Raw genomic sequence first — 15,095 nt, 5'->3', positions numbered from 1 at the left:
CTGCTGATCGCGATCTCAAGCCAACTGCAGAATTCAAAAGTGATGAAAAATTACTGATGGAAGTAAAAAGCAAAAGGGCAATGTCGATGCACCGCTTAACTGCAAGATTTAGAAAAGAAATTCAACATATCATTGTACAGCTGCCGCTTAAATTGAATCTTGATAGGACTGTACAACCCTGTTAAAGGAACATCCTCCCCACCTTGAAAGAAGGATATGCAGATTATTTTAAAGACCGAATTGGTGCTGCAGCCAAGAAATTTAGCAAGTTGATGAAAGGTACAAGCAACTGGAGGTGAACACTCATCGGGTGAATATATGTCCAACCTTTTGTAACGTATTTGTGACAAACCGGTGCATTGTATTACTAATGGATGTAATATATTGCTAATTAGTTTTCCTACAAAAGCTGGTAAATACATTAATGTTCGATTTGGACTTTGGGTGTGGTCTCAATATTTCTCGAAATGTGTGCACGTGAACAGCAGAGTAACTGGTCAAATGTAGACAGTTACATCTTACATTAATCCATGATTATATTGGATATGAAAGAGGATAGTGACATACGCAGATCCCAAGGTAACAACTATCGATGGGGTGTTCATTAAATATGTCACGGGGGAATTGCACCTCTTTGAGAGGTGGGTGTAGAAGAGCATAAGGACATATTAAATAGGAGCAGGAGTGGACCATATTGGCCGATCAATTTCTTGTCAATGTTAACACTAGGATGTTAATGGTGGGGGATTCAGTGCCGTTGAATGTCAAGGGGCGATAGTTAGACTTTAAACTACTGGCCTATCGTTAAAGGGCTTATCCAACTGTCCTGCTTTAGACAGGGCGTAATATTGTTATATCTCCCGCCCTCTCAGAGAATTACCATATCTGAGCGGGATTGAAGCATTCTGGCCAGTGACTCTTCTCTTTCTGCTTTGTCTTCCCTTAGCAACCCTCATACATTCCACTCAGAAAGGTTTTTTTTATACTTTATTTAGTATACAAAGTTTTCGATTGAAAGTGGTTAAATGAACTTCTTTGTGTAGCGACCGTAACAAATTTCAGTCTCCATGTGTTCCTAATTGTGTCACTGGAGGGTTTCCTTTGTCTATTAATAAAGCACGTCTTCAATATGTTGTCCCATAGTGTGTGTCAGAGTGTCACCTCCGGCACTAACAGGGAACAGCAGTTCCAGAGAGATGGAGAGGATGGACCATAATCTAAGAAACATTGATTTTAATGTTACAACAATGGACCAAAATCTGGGAACAACAGATTGGAATGTTACAACTAAGAGTTTCTCCTATTGGTCTGACGAACTTTCTGACGGTTCTTGGATGACATTAACTGATCGAATCTTTTATGCACTGAAGGTTATTCAAACGATTTACTATCCCATCCTTGCTATTGTTGGTGTTCCTGGTAAGCATCTCCATCCAGCTATTAATTCCATAAACCATGGTTAAATGTTTAACTCTTCTTGTCATTTATTCTGCCCGCATTGCTGCTATTTTTGTTCCTGTATCCAAAACCTCTGTATCTAACTATTAACAGCAAACCTCTGTGAACTGTATTACTGTTCAACAAATTTATGCCTCACTGTTTTCTGCTGGTGATGTTTTTAGTCAGTGTCTATATCCAGCTACTAGATCCGTAAACCATGATTCATTATGTTACTGCCCTTTGTTTCCTAAGTGCTGGGACAATGGATGACATTTTCTCATGGTAAAATAAAAGCAGATTACGTACCCCTCTCAGGCTAATGTCTGAGGCTGAACCAAACCGTTTGCTCCCTTGCGAATCCTTTTGGTCCGGAGCTGAGTTGCGGCCCCACATTCCCTCTATCAACAATCTTGCCGAGTACCGCCTCTCTAAAATCAGCCTTCACATCTGCCTCTCTGCTACATAAACCCATATCTGCGTCTTTGTTAAATCAAATTGGACGATCCTCATGCTGTCCTGGTCATCCTCCCACTTGTAAATCTCCATAAACTGCAGCTCATCCAAAATCTTGCTGCTCACAACACAACACACAACAAATCCCTTTCACACATCATCCCTGTGTTTAATGACATACTTTTTTTCCTGGTCTTGCAGTCCCTCAGTTTTAATATTCTCACCCTTGTGTTTAAACCCCTCCAAGCCCTCACCCCTCCAATTAATACCATTTCCCAGTCTGTTTTCCATATTCGTGCAACTTGTTCCGTCTTAAGTATTTATCCAATTGCATTTTAATGCGAAATATATTCCTCTGCATCTATCCCTTTACGCTCTGTTGGGTTCCATCGAGCCAATGGTGCAAGTGCTACGAAGTGCAGAAAACGTACAATGGTGCAAGACATGCTGTCACCACGAGTGGCGTGTCCTATCTGGTGTTCCATGTTTGGCCGAACGTTTCAGCAGCTTTGACGCACATCTCTGAAAGTTCTGCTATGTGCAAGTGTGGGATTTATTGGTCGTCATTTACTATCCGTTTCTCTGACTGTTACTGTACTGTGTGTGAGTGTGGCATTTTCCTTATGAGTTACTGTTCCTGTCACTGTCTCAAGCTACTGTGTGAGTGCGGCATTTATACAGTGCAATTTCTGGTACTTGTCATAGAAACATAGAAAATAGGAGCAAGAGTAGGCCATTCGGGTTTTCGAGCCTGCTCCACCATTCGTTATGATCATGGTTGATCATTCAACTCAGAAGCCTGTTTTAGCTTTCTCCTCACACCCTTTGGTTCCTTTAGACCCAAGAGCTATATTTAACTCCTTTAAAAAAAAGTAGTACAATGTTTTGGCTTGAACTGCTTTCTGTAGTCGCGAATTCCACAAGTTTACCTCTCTCTGGGTGAAGAGATTTATCCTCATCTCAGTCCAGAAAGGTTTACTCCGTATCCTTAGACTATGACCCCTGGTTCTAGACTCCCCCACCATCAGGAACATCTTTCCTGCATATACCCTGTCAAGTCCTTTTAGAATTGTATAGGTTTCTATGAGATCCCACCTCACTCTTCTGAACTCCTGCCAATATAATCCTAACAAACTCAATCGCTCCTCATGCGTCCGTCCTGCCATCCCAGGAATCAGTCTGGCAAACCTTTGCCGCACTTCCTCTTTGGCAAGAACATGCTTCCACAGTAAGGAGACCAAAGCTGCTCACAATGTTTCATGTGTGGCCTCACCAAGGCCCTGTAATACTGTTGCAAGACATCCCTGCTTCTGTACTTGAATGATCTCGCTATGAAGAGCGACATACCATTTGCCTTTTTTACCATCTGTTGCACCTGCATGTTTACCTTCCTCGACTGGTGTACGAGAACACACCCAATAATTCAAAGTTTTTTCAAGAGCTAGCAACAGTACCACAGCTTCCTTCGCCACCATCCAGGATCCCATTATCTATTTTTTTTTTGCAAAAATATCCAAATGGTCTGTCAATGCCTAATTCATAAAATAGGAGCAGGATGGCACCTACCCCTTGGTCACTAGCACCCACTGACACTTTAAATGGTTTGTTAAGGTTTGGAGCTGCCATCGCTGGTTCATTGGTTAAGGTTGTTTCCAGCCTCTTGAAAACAGTTAGCATCTACCTGAGCACACATCGTTTGTTTATTTTTTCTGTAACAAATCTGTCAGTGGGACTGCTATAGTGCTGAATTTAGGACGAGTTTGTGGTGAAACCCATACATTCAGAAAAACACTTTATTTTGTATTTGGCCACGGGGATGGGAAAATGTATCAGTGCCTGTACCTTTGATTCTCTGGACAACATTCATCCTTGATGCACTGTACGCAGCTAGGTAGATTATTTGAGCTTCAGCAAACTCGCTCTTAACTAGATTGTCCACATGGTCAGTTGCCCATAACCATTGCAAGAGCGCTTCGAAATGTCTAGGTGGCCGCCAGGTGTCAATTCACACCAACAGATCATCCATGTACACTACACAGTTGGGAAAGCCATCCACTGTTTGGTCCATCAACCTTTGGAAGGTGTGGTGGATTTGCTTAATCCAATGGGCTTCGCCCATCAATGGAATAAACCATCTTAGGTGGTTAAGGGAACCTACCAGTACCCTTTTAACAAGTCTATTTTATTATGTTTGTCGCGATTCCCACCCTGTATATAGTCTTCCAGATGGGGAATTCGGTTGGAATCAGCTCTCTTCACTGCATTAATCATTCTGCAATCGATTCTGAACCTTGTTGATTCATCAGTTTTCGGCACCAGCACAACTGGGGAACTCCAACTGGGGAGCTCTGACTGTGCTCAATCGGTTTATGCTGCAGCATTTACTGATTGTTCTACCGAACCTGGTTCACATTCCTGGCACGTAAGATGTAGGGATATTTTTTTCTATTGGAAGGGTCTTTCCTGTGTCCACATCATGTAGGGTTAGGGTTCTGCACCCTGGTTTGTTCCTGCTGTGAGCAGGGGTCTGAGGTCCCTTCTCAGTTCTGCATTTAAACAGGAGCCTGTTTATTTTGCATTGACTCATGCTGTCTCATTTCTGGAACATTTCATCGTTAGCTGACTGGACAGCAGAAGGTTCTATTAGGGGATCCTCCATGCCTCCTTCGAACTCGTTTTTAATGTCCCGTTCTCCTTATTCTTTCCTAACTGTCTAACAGATCTCTTTGTTTGTCCACTTACCGTCTGTGAAGCCGTTTTAACGTATTAATGTCGCCCTGACTTTGCTTTTTTTCCTCCGTTCTGCAGTGTCAATTATATAATTCACATTGTCAATTATCTTTTTTACTCTGTGCAAGCTACTGAAACGGGCTTTCACTGATTCTCCCTGGACTGGTAATAGCACTAACACGTGGACAACGGGCCGAAATGTTCTGGCCTTGGCATATTTATCCAACCTCATTTTAATAGTTGGCTGGGAGGGTTTCCTGACCCACTGCCTTTCGTTCAATACAACCAATTTTCAACAAATCAGATCTTACTGAGAAATACCACACCATGGAAGCATTATTAATGTTCAAACGCACTTGTTCAGTTTCCATAGTTTTCCTTATGCATCTGCGTCCCTTTGGGTGGTTTCAGAAACACTCATCTTTGAAAAGCATCACCCTACAGAAATATGGCTTTCATGACAATTGATCTACGCTCCCATAAATATGTGGTCAAAGGAGACAAAAAAGATTTGCAAGATTGATTTTCCAGCTTTGGGAGAGTCCACTCTAACATTGTATCACCCAATTGTTCTTCAGAATCCCTTTCAACGAGCCTCAATTTTACCTTGTAAATTCCATCGGGAAAGACGTTTTCAGTGCAAGTCCATCTATGTAACAAGACTTGTTCTTCCCCCATCTGGTACCTTAGAATAAACCCCAAACACTTGACAACTCTCCAATGCTTCTCTTATTCGTTTATCCTCAAGTTTATTGGCAGCCATTAAAACATCACGGTCATGAGGACTTCTATCGCTAGTTTTATTTGGAAATTGCACTCTAGCCTTCATTTCTTTGTGAAATATATTCAACCTACGGCCACTATTAGCACGCTGATATCTTTCGGGAACACTACTAAAAGTTTCCTTTGCACATTATCGGAGTGAGGGAGAGAGAAAACAGGGATTACAGACCTGTTAGCCTTAGATCAGTCCTTGGGAAAAAGCTAAAATATATTCTCATGGATGTGGTAATTGGACACTTGGATCATAATGATCTGATTGGGCATATGAGACTAATGAATGGGAAATTATGTTTGACGAACTTCTTGGACTTTTTTGAGGAGGTTGCTAACAGAATTGATAAAGGGGATTTGGTGGACGTGATATACTTGAATTGTCAGAAAGCTTTGGATAAGGTCCCCCACAGGAGTTCGGTGAGCAAAGTTAAAGCACATGGGATCGGAGGTAATATACTGGCATGGATTAATGATTGGTTAACAGGCGGAAAGCAGGTTATAGGAAGAAACAGGTCACCCTCGTGTTGGCAGGCTGTGCCTAGTGTGGTTCCACAGGCATCAGTGCTTGGGACCGAGATGTTCATAATACGTATCAATGATTTGGATGTGAGGACCAAATGTAGTATTTCCAAGTACGTGGATGACACAAAACTAGGTGAGAATGTATGTTGTGAGGAAGATGCAAAGCGGCTTCAAGGGGGATTGGACAGACTTAGTGAGTGGGAAAGAATGTGGCAGACAGAATACAATGTGAAAAACTGTGATGCTGTCCACTTTGGTAGGAGCAATAGATGTGCAAGGTTTCTTTTAAATGGTAAGAGATTAGGCAGTGTCGGTGTATAAAGGGTCCTGAGTGTCCCTGTCGAAAAGTCACTGAAAGCTACCATGCAGGTGCAGCAAGCAATTAGGAAGACTAATGGTATAATGGCTAAGGCCTTTATAGCAAGAGAATTTGAGTATTTGAGTAGTGAAGTATTGCTTCAATGGTACAGAACATTAGTTAGACACCATTTAGAGTGCTGGGTGCAGTTTTGGCCCCCTTACCTTAGGAAGGATATTATTGCCATTGCGGGAGTGCAACGAAGGTTCACCATACTTCTTCCCTGGATGGCGGTACTGTCCTATGAAGAAGTATAGGGGAAACGAGGCCTGTATTCTCTAGAGTTTCAAAGAATGACAAGTGATCTAAGCTACAAAATACTTAAATGGGTCGATAGGGTGGATGCATCTAAGTTGTTTCCCCTGGATGGGGAGTCTAGAGCCAGAGTACACAATTTCAAAATAAGAGGGGAGCCACTTAGGACGGAAATGAGGATACATTTCTTTATTCAGAAGATTGTATATTTTTGGAATTCTCCACCCCAGAGGCTGTGGCAACTCAGTCATTTCGAAAGTTTAAAGCAGTGACTGACAGATTTCAAAATATAAATGACAGAAGGGGATATGATGATAGTGTGGGAAAAAGGAATTGAAGTGGATGATCAGCCATGATTATATCGAATGACGAGACAGGCTCGATGGACTGAATGGCCTATTCCTACTACTATGTTCCTATGCTCCAGTGCATGATCACTTCTTTACACAAGAACCACTTCCAGACCCACTATTAGAATTTGCTTTACAAGTCCTTACCATGCACCCTTTCACCCCATTCTTCCAGACCATGAATATTTGTTCTTGGCCATCATTTTGAACATTCAACCAATAGTTAATCTTTCCTGTAGATATTCCTGCATGGCACACAATTGTTGCATGCCTCCAATGTTTAGAAAGCTCTGGTATATATGTCATCCGCGGACCTAGTCGGGACAACTGTCCTTTGATGCAATGGTTTTCCGAGGTATCATGACCACACACATTATCCAACCCTTTAGCTCTTTAAAGTTCTTTTCAACTTTCCATTACAGTACTTGTTGACTATCGATGTCGTGCCAGTATTTAGCCTTAGATGGAGTTTACCACCCACTTTGGGCTGCATTCACAAGCAACCCGACTCTGAGAAGACTCGATCCCAACAGCTCGATCCCAACGAGCTGGGGGCCACGAGCAGCCTCACACCGTCGTCAGACTAAGCCTCGATCTGAGGGAGTTGGGCCCCTTGGGGAGGTGGTGGCATAGTGGTATTATCACTAGTAACCCAGAGAACCAGAGCATTTCTCTGGGGACATGAGTTGAAATCTCACCACAGCAGAGGTGGAATTTGAATTTAATTAATAAATCTGGAATTAAAAGCTAGTCTTATGATGGCCATGAAACCATTATCAATTGTTGTAAAAACCCATCTGGTTCACGAATATCATTTAGGAAAGGAAATCTGCTGGCCTACATGCGACTCCAGACCCACAGCACTGTGGTTAACTCTTACATGCCCTCTGAAATGGCTTAGCAAGCCACTCAGTTGTACCGCAACGCTACAAAGTCAATAGAAAGGAATGAAACCAGACGGACCACCCGGCATCGACCTAGGCAGCGGAAACGACATGGGCATACCCAACTCTGTCGAACCTGCAATGTCCTCCTTACTAACATCTGGGGGCTTGTGTCAAAGTTGGGAGAGCAGTCCCACAGACTAGTCAAGCAACCGCCTGACATAGTCATACTCATCGAATCATACCTTACAGACAATGTCCCAGGCACCGCAATCACTATCCCTGGGTATTTCCTGTCCCACGGCAGGACAGATCCAGCAGAGGTGGCGGGACAGCGGTCTACAGTAGGTAGGGAATTGCTCTGGGAGTCCTCAACATCGTCTCCAGACCCCATGATGTCTCGTGGCATCAGACCAAACATGGGCAAGGTAACCTGTTACTGATTACCACCTACCACTCTCCCTCAGCTGTCGAGTCAGTATTCCTCCATGTTGATCACCACTTGGAGGAAGCATTGAGGGTGGCAACGGCACAAAATGGACTGTGGGTGGGGGACTTCAATGTCCATCACCAAGAGTGGACCGGTAGCACCACGACTGGCCGAGTACTAAAGGACATAGCTGCTAGAATGTGTCTGCGGCAGGTGGTGGGGGAAACAACAATAGGGGAAAACATACTTCACCTCGTCCTCTCCAATCTGCCTGCCGCAGATGCATCTGTCCATGACTGTATTTGTAGCAGTGACCACCACACAGTCCTTGTGGAGACGAAGTCCCGCCTTCACATTGAGGATGCTGTTCATCGTGCTAAATGGGATAGATTTTGAACGGATCTAGCAATGCAAATCTGGGCATCCATGAGGCGCTGTGGGCAATCAGCAGTAGTGGAAATGTACTCAACCACAATCTGTAACATCATGGCCCAGCATATCCCCCACTCTACCATTACCATCAAGCCAGGAGGCCAACCCTTGTTCAATGAAGAGTGCAGGAGGACGTGCCAGAAGCAGCACCAGGCATACCTCAAAATGAAGTGCCAACCTGGTGAAGCTGCAACCCAGGATTACTTGCATGCAAAACTGCATAAGCAGCGTGCAATAAACAGAGCTAAGCGATCCCATAACCAACGGATTGGATCTAAGCTCTGCAGTCCTGCCACATCCAGCCGTGAATGGTGGTGGACAATTAAACAACTAACTGGAGGAGGTGGCTCCACAAATATCCCCATCTTCAATGTTGGGGGAGCCCAGCACATCAGTGTGAAAGGTAAGGCAGAAGCATTTGCAACAATCTTCAGCCAGAAGTGCCAAGTTGATGATCCATCTCGGCCCCCTTCTGAAATACCCAGCATCACAAATACCAGTCTTCAGCCAATTCGATTCACTCCATGTGATATCAAGAAACGACTGAAGGCAATGGATACTGCAAAGGCTATGGGTCCTGACAATATTCCGACAATAGTCCTGAAGAACTGTGCTCCAGAGCTTGCCGCACCCCTAGCCAAGCTGTTCCTGTATAGCTACAACAGTGGCTTCCACCCGTCAATATGGAAAGTTGCCCAGGTCTGTCCTGTACAGAAAAACCTGGACAAGTCCAACCCGGCCAATTACCGCCCCATCAGTCTACTCTCAATCATCAGTAATGATGGAAGGTGTCATCAACAGTGCCATCAAACAGCACTTACTTAGGAATAACCTACTCAGTGATACCCAGTTTGGGTTCCGATAGGGCCACTCAGCACCTAACCTCATTACAGCCTTGCTTCAAACATGGACAAAAGAGCTGAGCTCAAGAGGTGAGGTGAGAGTGACTGCTCTTGACATCAAGGCAGCATTTGAACGAGTATGGCATCAAGGAGCCCTAGCAAAACTGGAGTCAATGGGAATCAGGGGGAAAACTCTCTGCTGGTTAGAGGCATATCCAGCGCAAAGGAAGATGGCTGTGGTTGTTGGAGGTCAATCATCTGAGCTCCAGGACATCACTGCAGGAGTTCCTTAAAGTACTGTCCTAGGCCCAACCGTCTTCATCTGTTTCAACAATGACCTTCCTTCAATCATGAGGTCAGAGGTGGGGATGTTTGTTGATGATTGCTCAATGTTCAGTACAATTCACGACTCTTCAAATACTGAAGCATTCCGTGTAGAAAAGCAACAAGACCTGGACAATATCCAGGCTTGGGCTGATAAGTGTCAAGTAGCATTCGCGCCACACAAGTGCCAGGCAATGACGATCTCCAACAAGAGAGAATCTAACCATCTCCCCTTGACATTCAATGGCATTACCATTGCTGAATCCCCCACTATCAACATCCTAGGGGCTACCATTGACCAGAAACTGAACTGGAGTAGCCATATAAATACCGTGGCTACACGAGCAGGTCAGAGGCTAGGAATCCTGCGGCGAGTAACTCACATCCTTACTCCCCAAAGCCTGTCCACAATCTACAAGGCACAAGTCAGGAGTGTGATGGAATACTCTTCACTTGCCTGGATGGGTGCAGCTCAAACAACACTCAAGAAGCTCGACACCATCCAGGACAAAGCAGCCCGCTTGATTGGCACACGATCGACAAACATTCACTCCCTCCACCACCGACGCACTGTGGAGGCAGTGTGTACCATCTACAAGATGCACTGCAGCAACGCACCAAGGCTCCTTAGACAGCACCTTCCAAACCCGCGACCTCAACCACCTAGAAGGACAAGAGCAACAGATGCATGGGAACATCACAACCTGCAAGTTCCCATCCAAGTGACACACCATCCTGACTTGGAACTATATCGCCGTTCCTTCACTGTCGCTGGGTCAAAAGCCTGGAACTCCCTTCCTAACAGCACTGTGGGTGTACCTATCTCACATGGACTGCAGCGGTTCAAGAAGGCAGCTCAACACCACCTTCTCAAGGGCAATTAGGGATGGGCAATATATGCCGGCATAGCCAGAGACGCCCACATCCCCTGAATGAATAATAATAAAAACAAACCTTTTTCTACTGCATTCATTTCCTCAGGACATTCATCACAAAACACATGAGCATGTGAGTTACAAGGTTCATCATTTCCCGCTGTGTACTGCTCATATTGTGAGATGTTGAAATCAAACCTACGAATGAATCTTATTACTTTGATTTCCATGTTTGATAGCGACTTTCTTTAATTCCTTCATTGGCTGTGGGCAGCGTTGGCAATGTCAACGTTTGTTGCCCATCCCCAATTGCACTTGACAACTGAATGGCTTGATAGGTCTTTTAAGAGGGTGGATAAAAGTCAGTCACATTGCTGTGTCTGGAGTCACACGTATGCCAGACCAGTTGAGAATGGCAGACCTTCTTCCCGAAAGGACAAGAGTGAACCAGATGGGTTTTTCCAACAATCAATAACAGTTTCGTGCCCCCTTACTGAGACTCGCGTTCAATTCCAGAATTTATTTTAAAATTAATTAATTACATACATTCATTAATTGAATTTCCACCAGCTGCCGTGGTGGGATTTGAACCCTTTCGCCAGGAGATTAGCCCAGGTTTCTTGGTTATTCAGTTCAGTGACATTAACACTATGCCACCGTCTCCCAGAATTTTGTGTCATCCCAACCAATTATCCTTACCAGGACCCTCCCATTCCTTATTCTCCTCTCTTTTATCTTTCACCAAATCTCCTTAATTATATTCCACCTTGGATGGCATTATGCGATGCCTCAGAGCTCTCCGACTTTTCTCAGAGACCTAAACCTTGATTAACTCCCGTCCCCTGCATGTAAAGCATTCCAATGTGATCAAAACAGGACCGAATTGTCCTACCTTCTAGAGCAGGAGGACTATCACACAATTCATCGGGACTATCTAAGCATCTGAAACGAAGTCATGCCAGGGCAGTTGTCTACTTGCAGTATGGCTGGTCAACAAGATCTAATGCAGTCATTGCGTGATTACTTTCAAACAGTCCTGTGCTGAAAGGACTTCCAGCCTAAGTATTCATAACCATAATGTTAATGTTATCAGACATGTCTCTGAACGCGTCTTTGACAAATTCCCTTCAATTAACAATCACAAACGGAGTTTGTGCTCCAAGTCTGGTCCCTATCCATTTCTACTTAACTTTATCCGTAATCACCCCTTTTCCCTCGCTCTTTATTGTTATAGAAATGTGAAACCTAGTCGCTAGGTCCATAAAATGTAGAATGCAAAGGTTATTGTCTTTGTCCCATACCTTTAAACCCATGATAACTATTTCTTTAAAGTCACGTGCCACTGGGAAGTATACAAGAGGAAGTGAGGGTGTCCTCTAAACCTTTTCACAGATTTCACACTTTTCCTTAATCTATTTAATGTCTTCATTTACTCCTCGATAAACACACCTGCATCATTTAACAGGGTTTTTAATCTCTGACAAGAAAGGTGAGCAAGTTGTCTGTGCAACGTCGAGAAATTTTGCTTATTATCTCTCTGATTATGGACAGCTGATGCCACAAATACATCTCTAACACTCGAAATAGAAACACCATGTTTTCTTCCGGGGATACAATAATGCTCTGACTGAGTAAACTGAAATTTCACTGACTATCCAAAAACAATTGACTTTTCATGTTCCACATCAAGTTTCCTTTGTGCCTTTGCATTGAAGGTTTAGTCAACAGTAAAGGTATTTCAACAGGGACTGCATCAGTACTGATAAAGAGGCTTACTGCAGCTACTTTACAAAGAATAACTACTCAATTCAATGACTTCCATGTGTTGTCAGCAGCTGGTAGCACTTTTATATTCCTTAACCTGTGTCGATTAAGAAGGAACAGTATTTAAACCAGAAAGGGAAGGATGGGAGTGGAGGATTATGACCAACATTGAATACAACATTTTCAGTGTTATCCTTTTCTCATTTAATGTTTCCCGCCTTCCACCGGATCACAGACTTTCACGACGTTTTTCACGTCCATTACTTTCAATATATCACTGGATACAGAGGCTCGTTTGAACATCTCAATAAGTATTCAATCAATCTGGTAACTTTGCGCCCAGTCTGATGTATAATTTCTGTTTATTTCCTTTGCTCACAGTTAACTTGGTGACGATTTCGATCCTGTCTCGGAAAAAGTGTGGCCTTTCCAAATGTGTCACTTTCTACCTCGTGGCCATGGCAGCGGCAGATCTATTGGTTGTTATATTCGACCTGATTCTGAGGCATATTCCCATTGTTTACCTGAAACATTTTCTTTTCCTGAAGTATTCCATCCCCGTGTGTAATATCCACGCCGCCCTGCTATTTGCAGCTACAGACTGTTCTGTCTGGTTCACCGTCACTTTCACCTTTGATCGATTCGTGGCCATCTGTCGCCAGAAGCTGAAAACTAAATATTGCACCAGGAAAACGTCGGCTATTGTTCTTGGGACAGTGACGGTGCTGAGCTGTTTAAAGAACATTTCTCGGTACTTTATGTTGTCAGGGCAGTATGGGCTGCGGAACGAACCCTGGTTTTGTTTTGCAACTACAAGTGTTCTGTACTCTCAGTTCTGGACAATAATCGAGTTCCTCCATTACATTCTAACCCCGTTTGTCCCATTTCTGGTGATTCTAGTGCTCAATGTGTTGACCGTCAGACACATTGTAGTGAGCAGTCGAGCACACAGGAGACTGCGAGCTCATAGCAGTGGCGAGAGTTCCAGAGACTCTGAGATGGAGAGCCGAAGGAAATCAATCATTTTACTGTTAGTTATCTCGGCCAATTTCATACTGTTATGGGCAGTATTAATGGTATATTCAATATGGAATCGAATGTGGTATCTGGGAAATGGATCTGAATATATACCAGTTTTTCTGCAGGAAATAGGCTTCATGCTGCAACTCCTGAGTTGCTGCACAAACACTTGCATTTCTGCTGTGACCCAGAATCAGTTCAGAGAACAGTTGAAAACTGTGCTGAAGTATCCTTTTTCTCCAATTATTAAATTAATTCAATGATGACAAGAACTGAATCATAGACTATTTTCAACATTTTCCACATTTTAAAGAAATATTTGCAGCAGCGGTGGGCGGGGCTGTCGCTACGGTAACAGAGCAGGGGCTAGACCAGACTCTATGGTGGCAGAGCTCTGTGTTGTGGCCTCTCGTTATGGTGACAGAGCATGGGCGGGGTCTGTTCTCCATGGTGATCAGGAACGGTGGAATGGGACAGAGTCATTACCCCATGGTGATGGGGGTGTGCGGTCGCAGCCTATTCCCAATTGTGATGGGGAGTGGGTACGGGACATACTTCACAGCGTGCCACCACAATGGTCTGGGGGCGGGGCCTGATATTCGCAGGTTCCGGCTGCCAGGGTAAGCTTTGGAGCAGACAGTTAACGCGAGGCAATTGCGTCAATACTGGCACCGCCCATCTGTCGTCTCCATGCAGTCCAATGTTACAATCACAACAACAGAAGGAACAAGAAATGAGAACATACTGGGAAGCTTCAGCATGAATTCTTTATAATCCTTTAAATGCTTTGTAATACTCTGTATACCTACATGATCCAATATAACCTATATAATGCTGAATAATCTTCATAACTCTTCATGATCCGTTATCGTATTTATAACCATTATAATGTTTTATCAGCATTTACAATTGTTTATAAAACCTTCTAACACCTTCTAATGTTAAGACCATTGATAATTGTTTATTGTATTCCATAATCCTTTGTAAAGCTTTATTATCGTATACAAACTTTATAATTGTTTATGAGACTTAAATAACACTTACAACACTTCGTAACTCATCAGCATGCTTTATAATCATTTGGAATGTTTTGTAACCCTTTATAGTGCTTTATAAGACTTTGTAATCCTTTATAAACATTTATCATCCTTTATGACATAGTAAACAAATAAAAGAAATAGAATTACTCTTTATAACAATTTATAATCCTTTGTAACCATATCTGACATTCAATAATCATTCATAATCGTTTTTATAACGCGTTACAAAATTCATAGCACGTCATAATACTTCATACCACATTATAATTCTTTATAAAACTTTAGAAACCTGCATCATACTTTATAATTAATTGTGATAATTTACAATATTTTATAACATTTGTAATTTTTAAAAATCATTAATAATCCATTCTAACACTCTACAATCCTTTATAACCCTTTATAACCCTTTATAATGCTTAATAATACTTTTTGATAATTATAATCATTTATAATCATTTATAACACGTTATATTTCATAATTGTTTATATCACTTAAATTTAAAATTTGCAGTAATTCTTTATAACCCTTGATAATCCTTGGTCCTTCATCACACTTTACAACAGTTTATAATCTTTATAATCCTTTATAACGCGTT

General features: G+C 42.8%; 1 protein-coding gene across 1 annotated transcript; it reads left to right on the top strand.

Moving 5' to 3' along the window:
- The first annotated feature begins 10,954 nt into the window (after positions 1-10,954).
- Positions 10,955-13,719, top strand: LOC137359270 (probable G-protein coupled receptor 139). Its single transcript, XM_068025318.1, has 3 exons — positions 10,955-11,114; positions 12,388-12,555; positions 12,818-13,719. Exons 1-3 carry the CDS (start codon positions 10,955-10,957, stop codon positions 13,717-13,719), a joined length of 1,230 nt encoding a protein of 409 aa, XP_067881419.1.
- The last annotated feature ends 1,376 nt before the right edge of the window (positions 13,720-15,095 follow it).

This window comes from Heterodontus francisci, unplaced genomic scaffold, assembly GCF_036365525.1.
Source record: "Heterodontus francisci isolate sHetFra1 unplaced genomic scaffold, sHetFra1.hap1 HAP1_SCAFFOLD_84, whole genome shotgun sequence".
NCBI lineage: Eukaryota > Metazoa > Chordata > Chondrichthyes > Heterodontiformes > Heterodontidae > Heterodontus > Heterodontus francisci.
The sequence above is the reverse complement of the archived record's forward strand: the minus strand, read 5'-3'. Positions and strand labels throughout refer to the sequence as shown.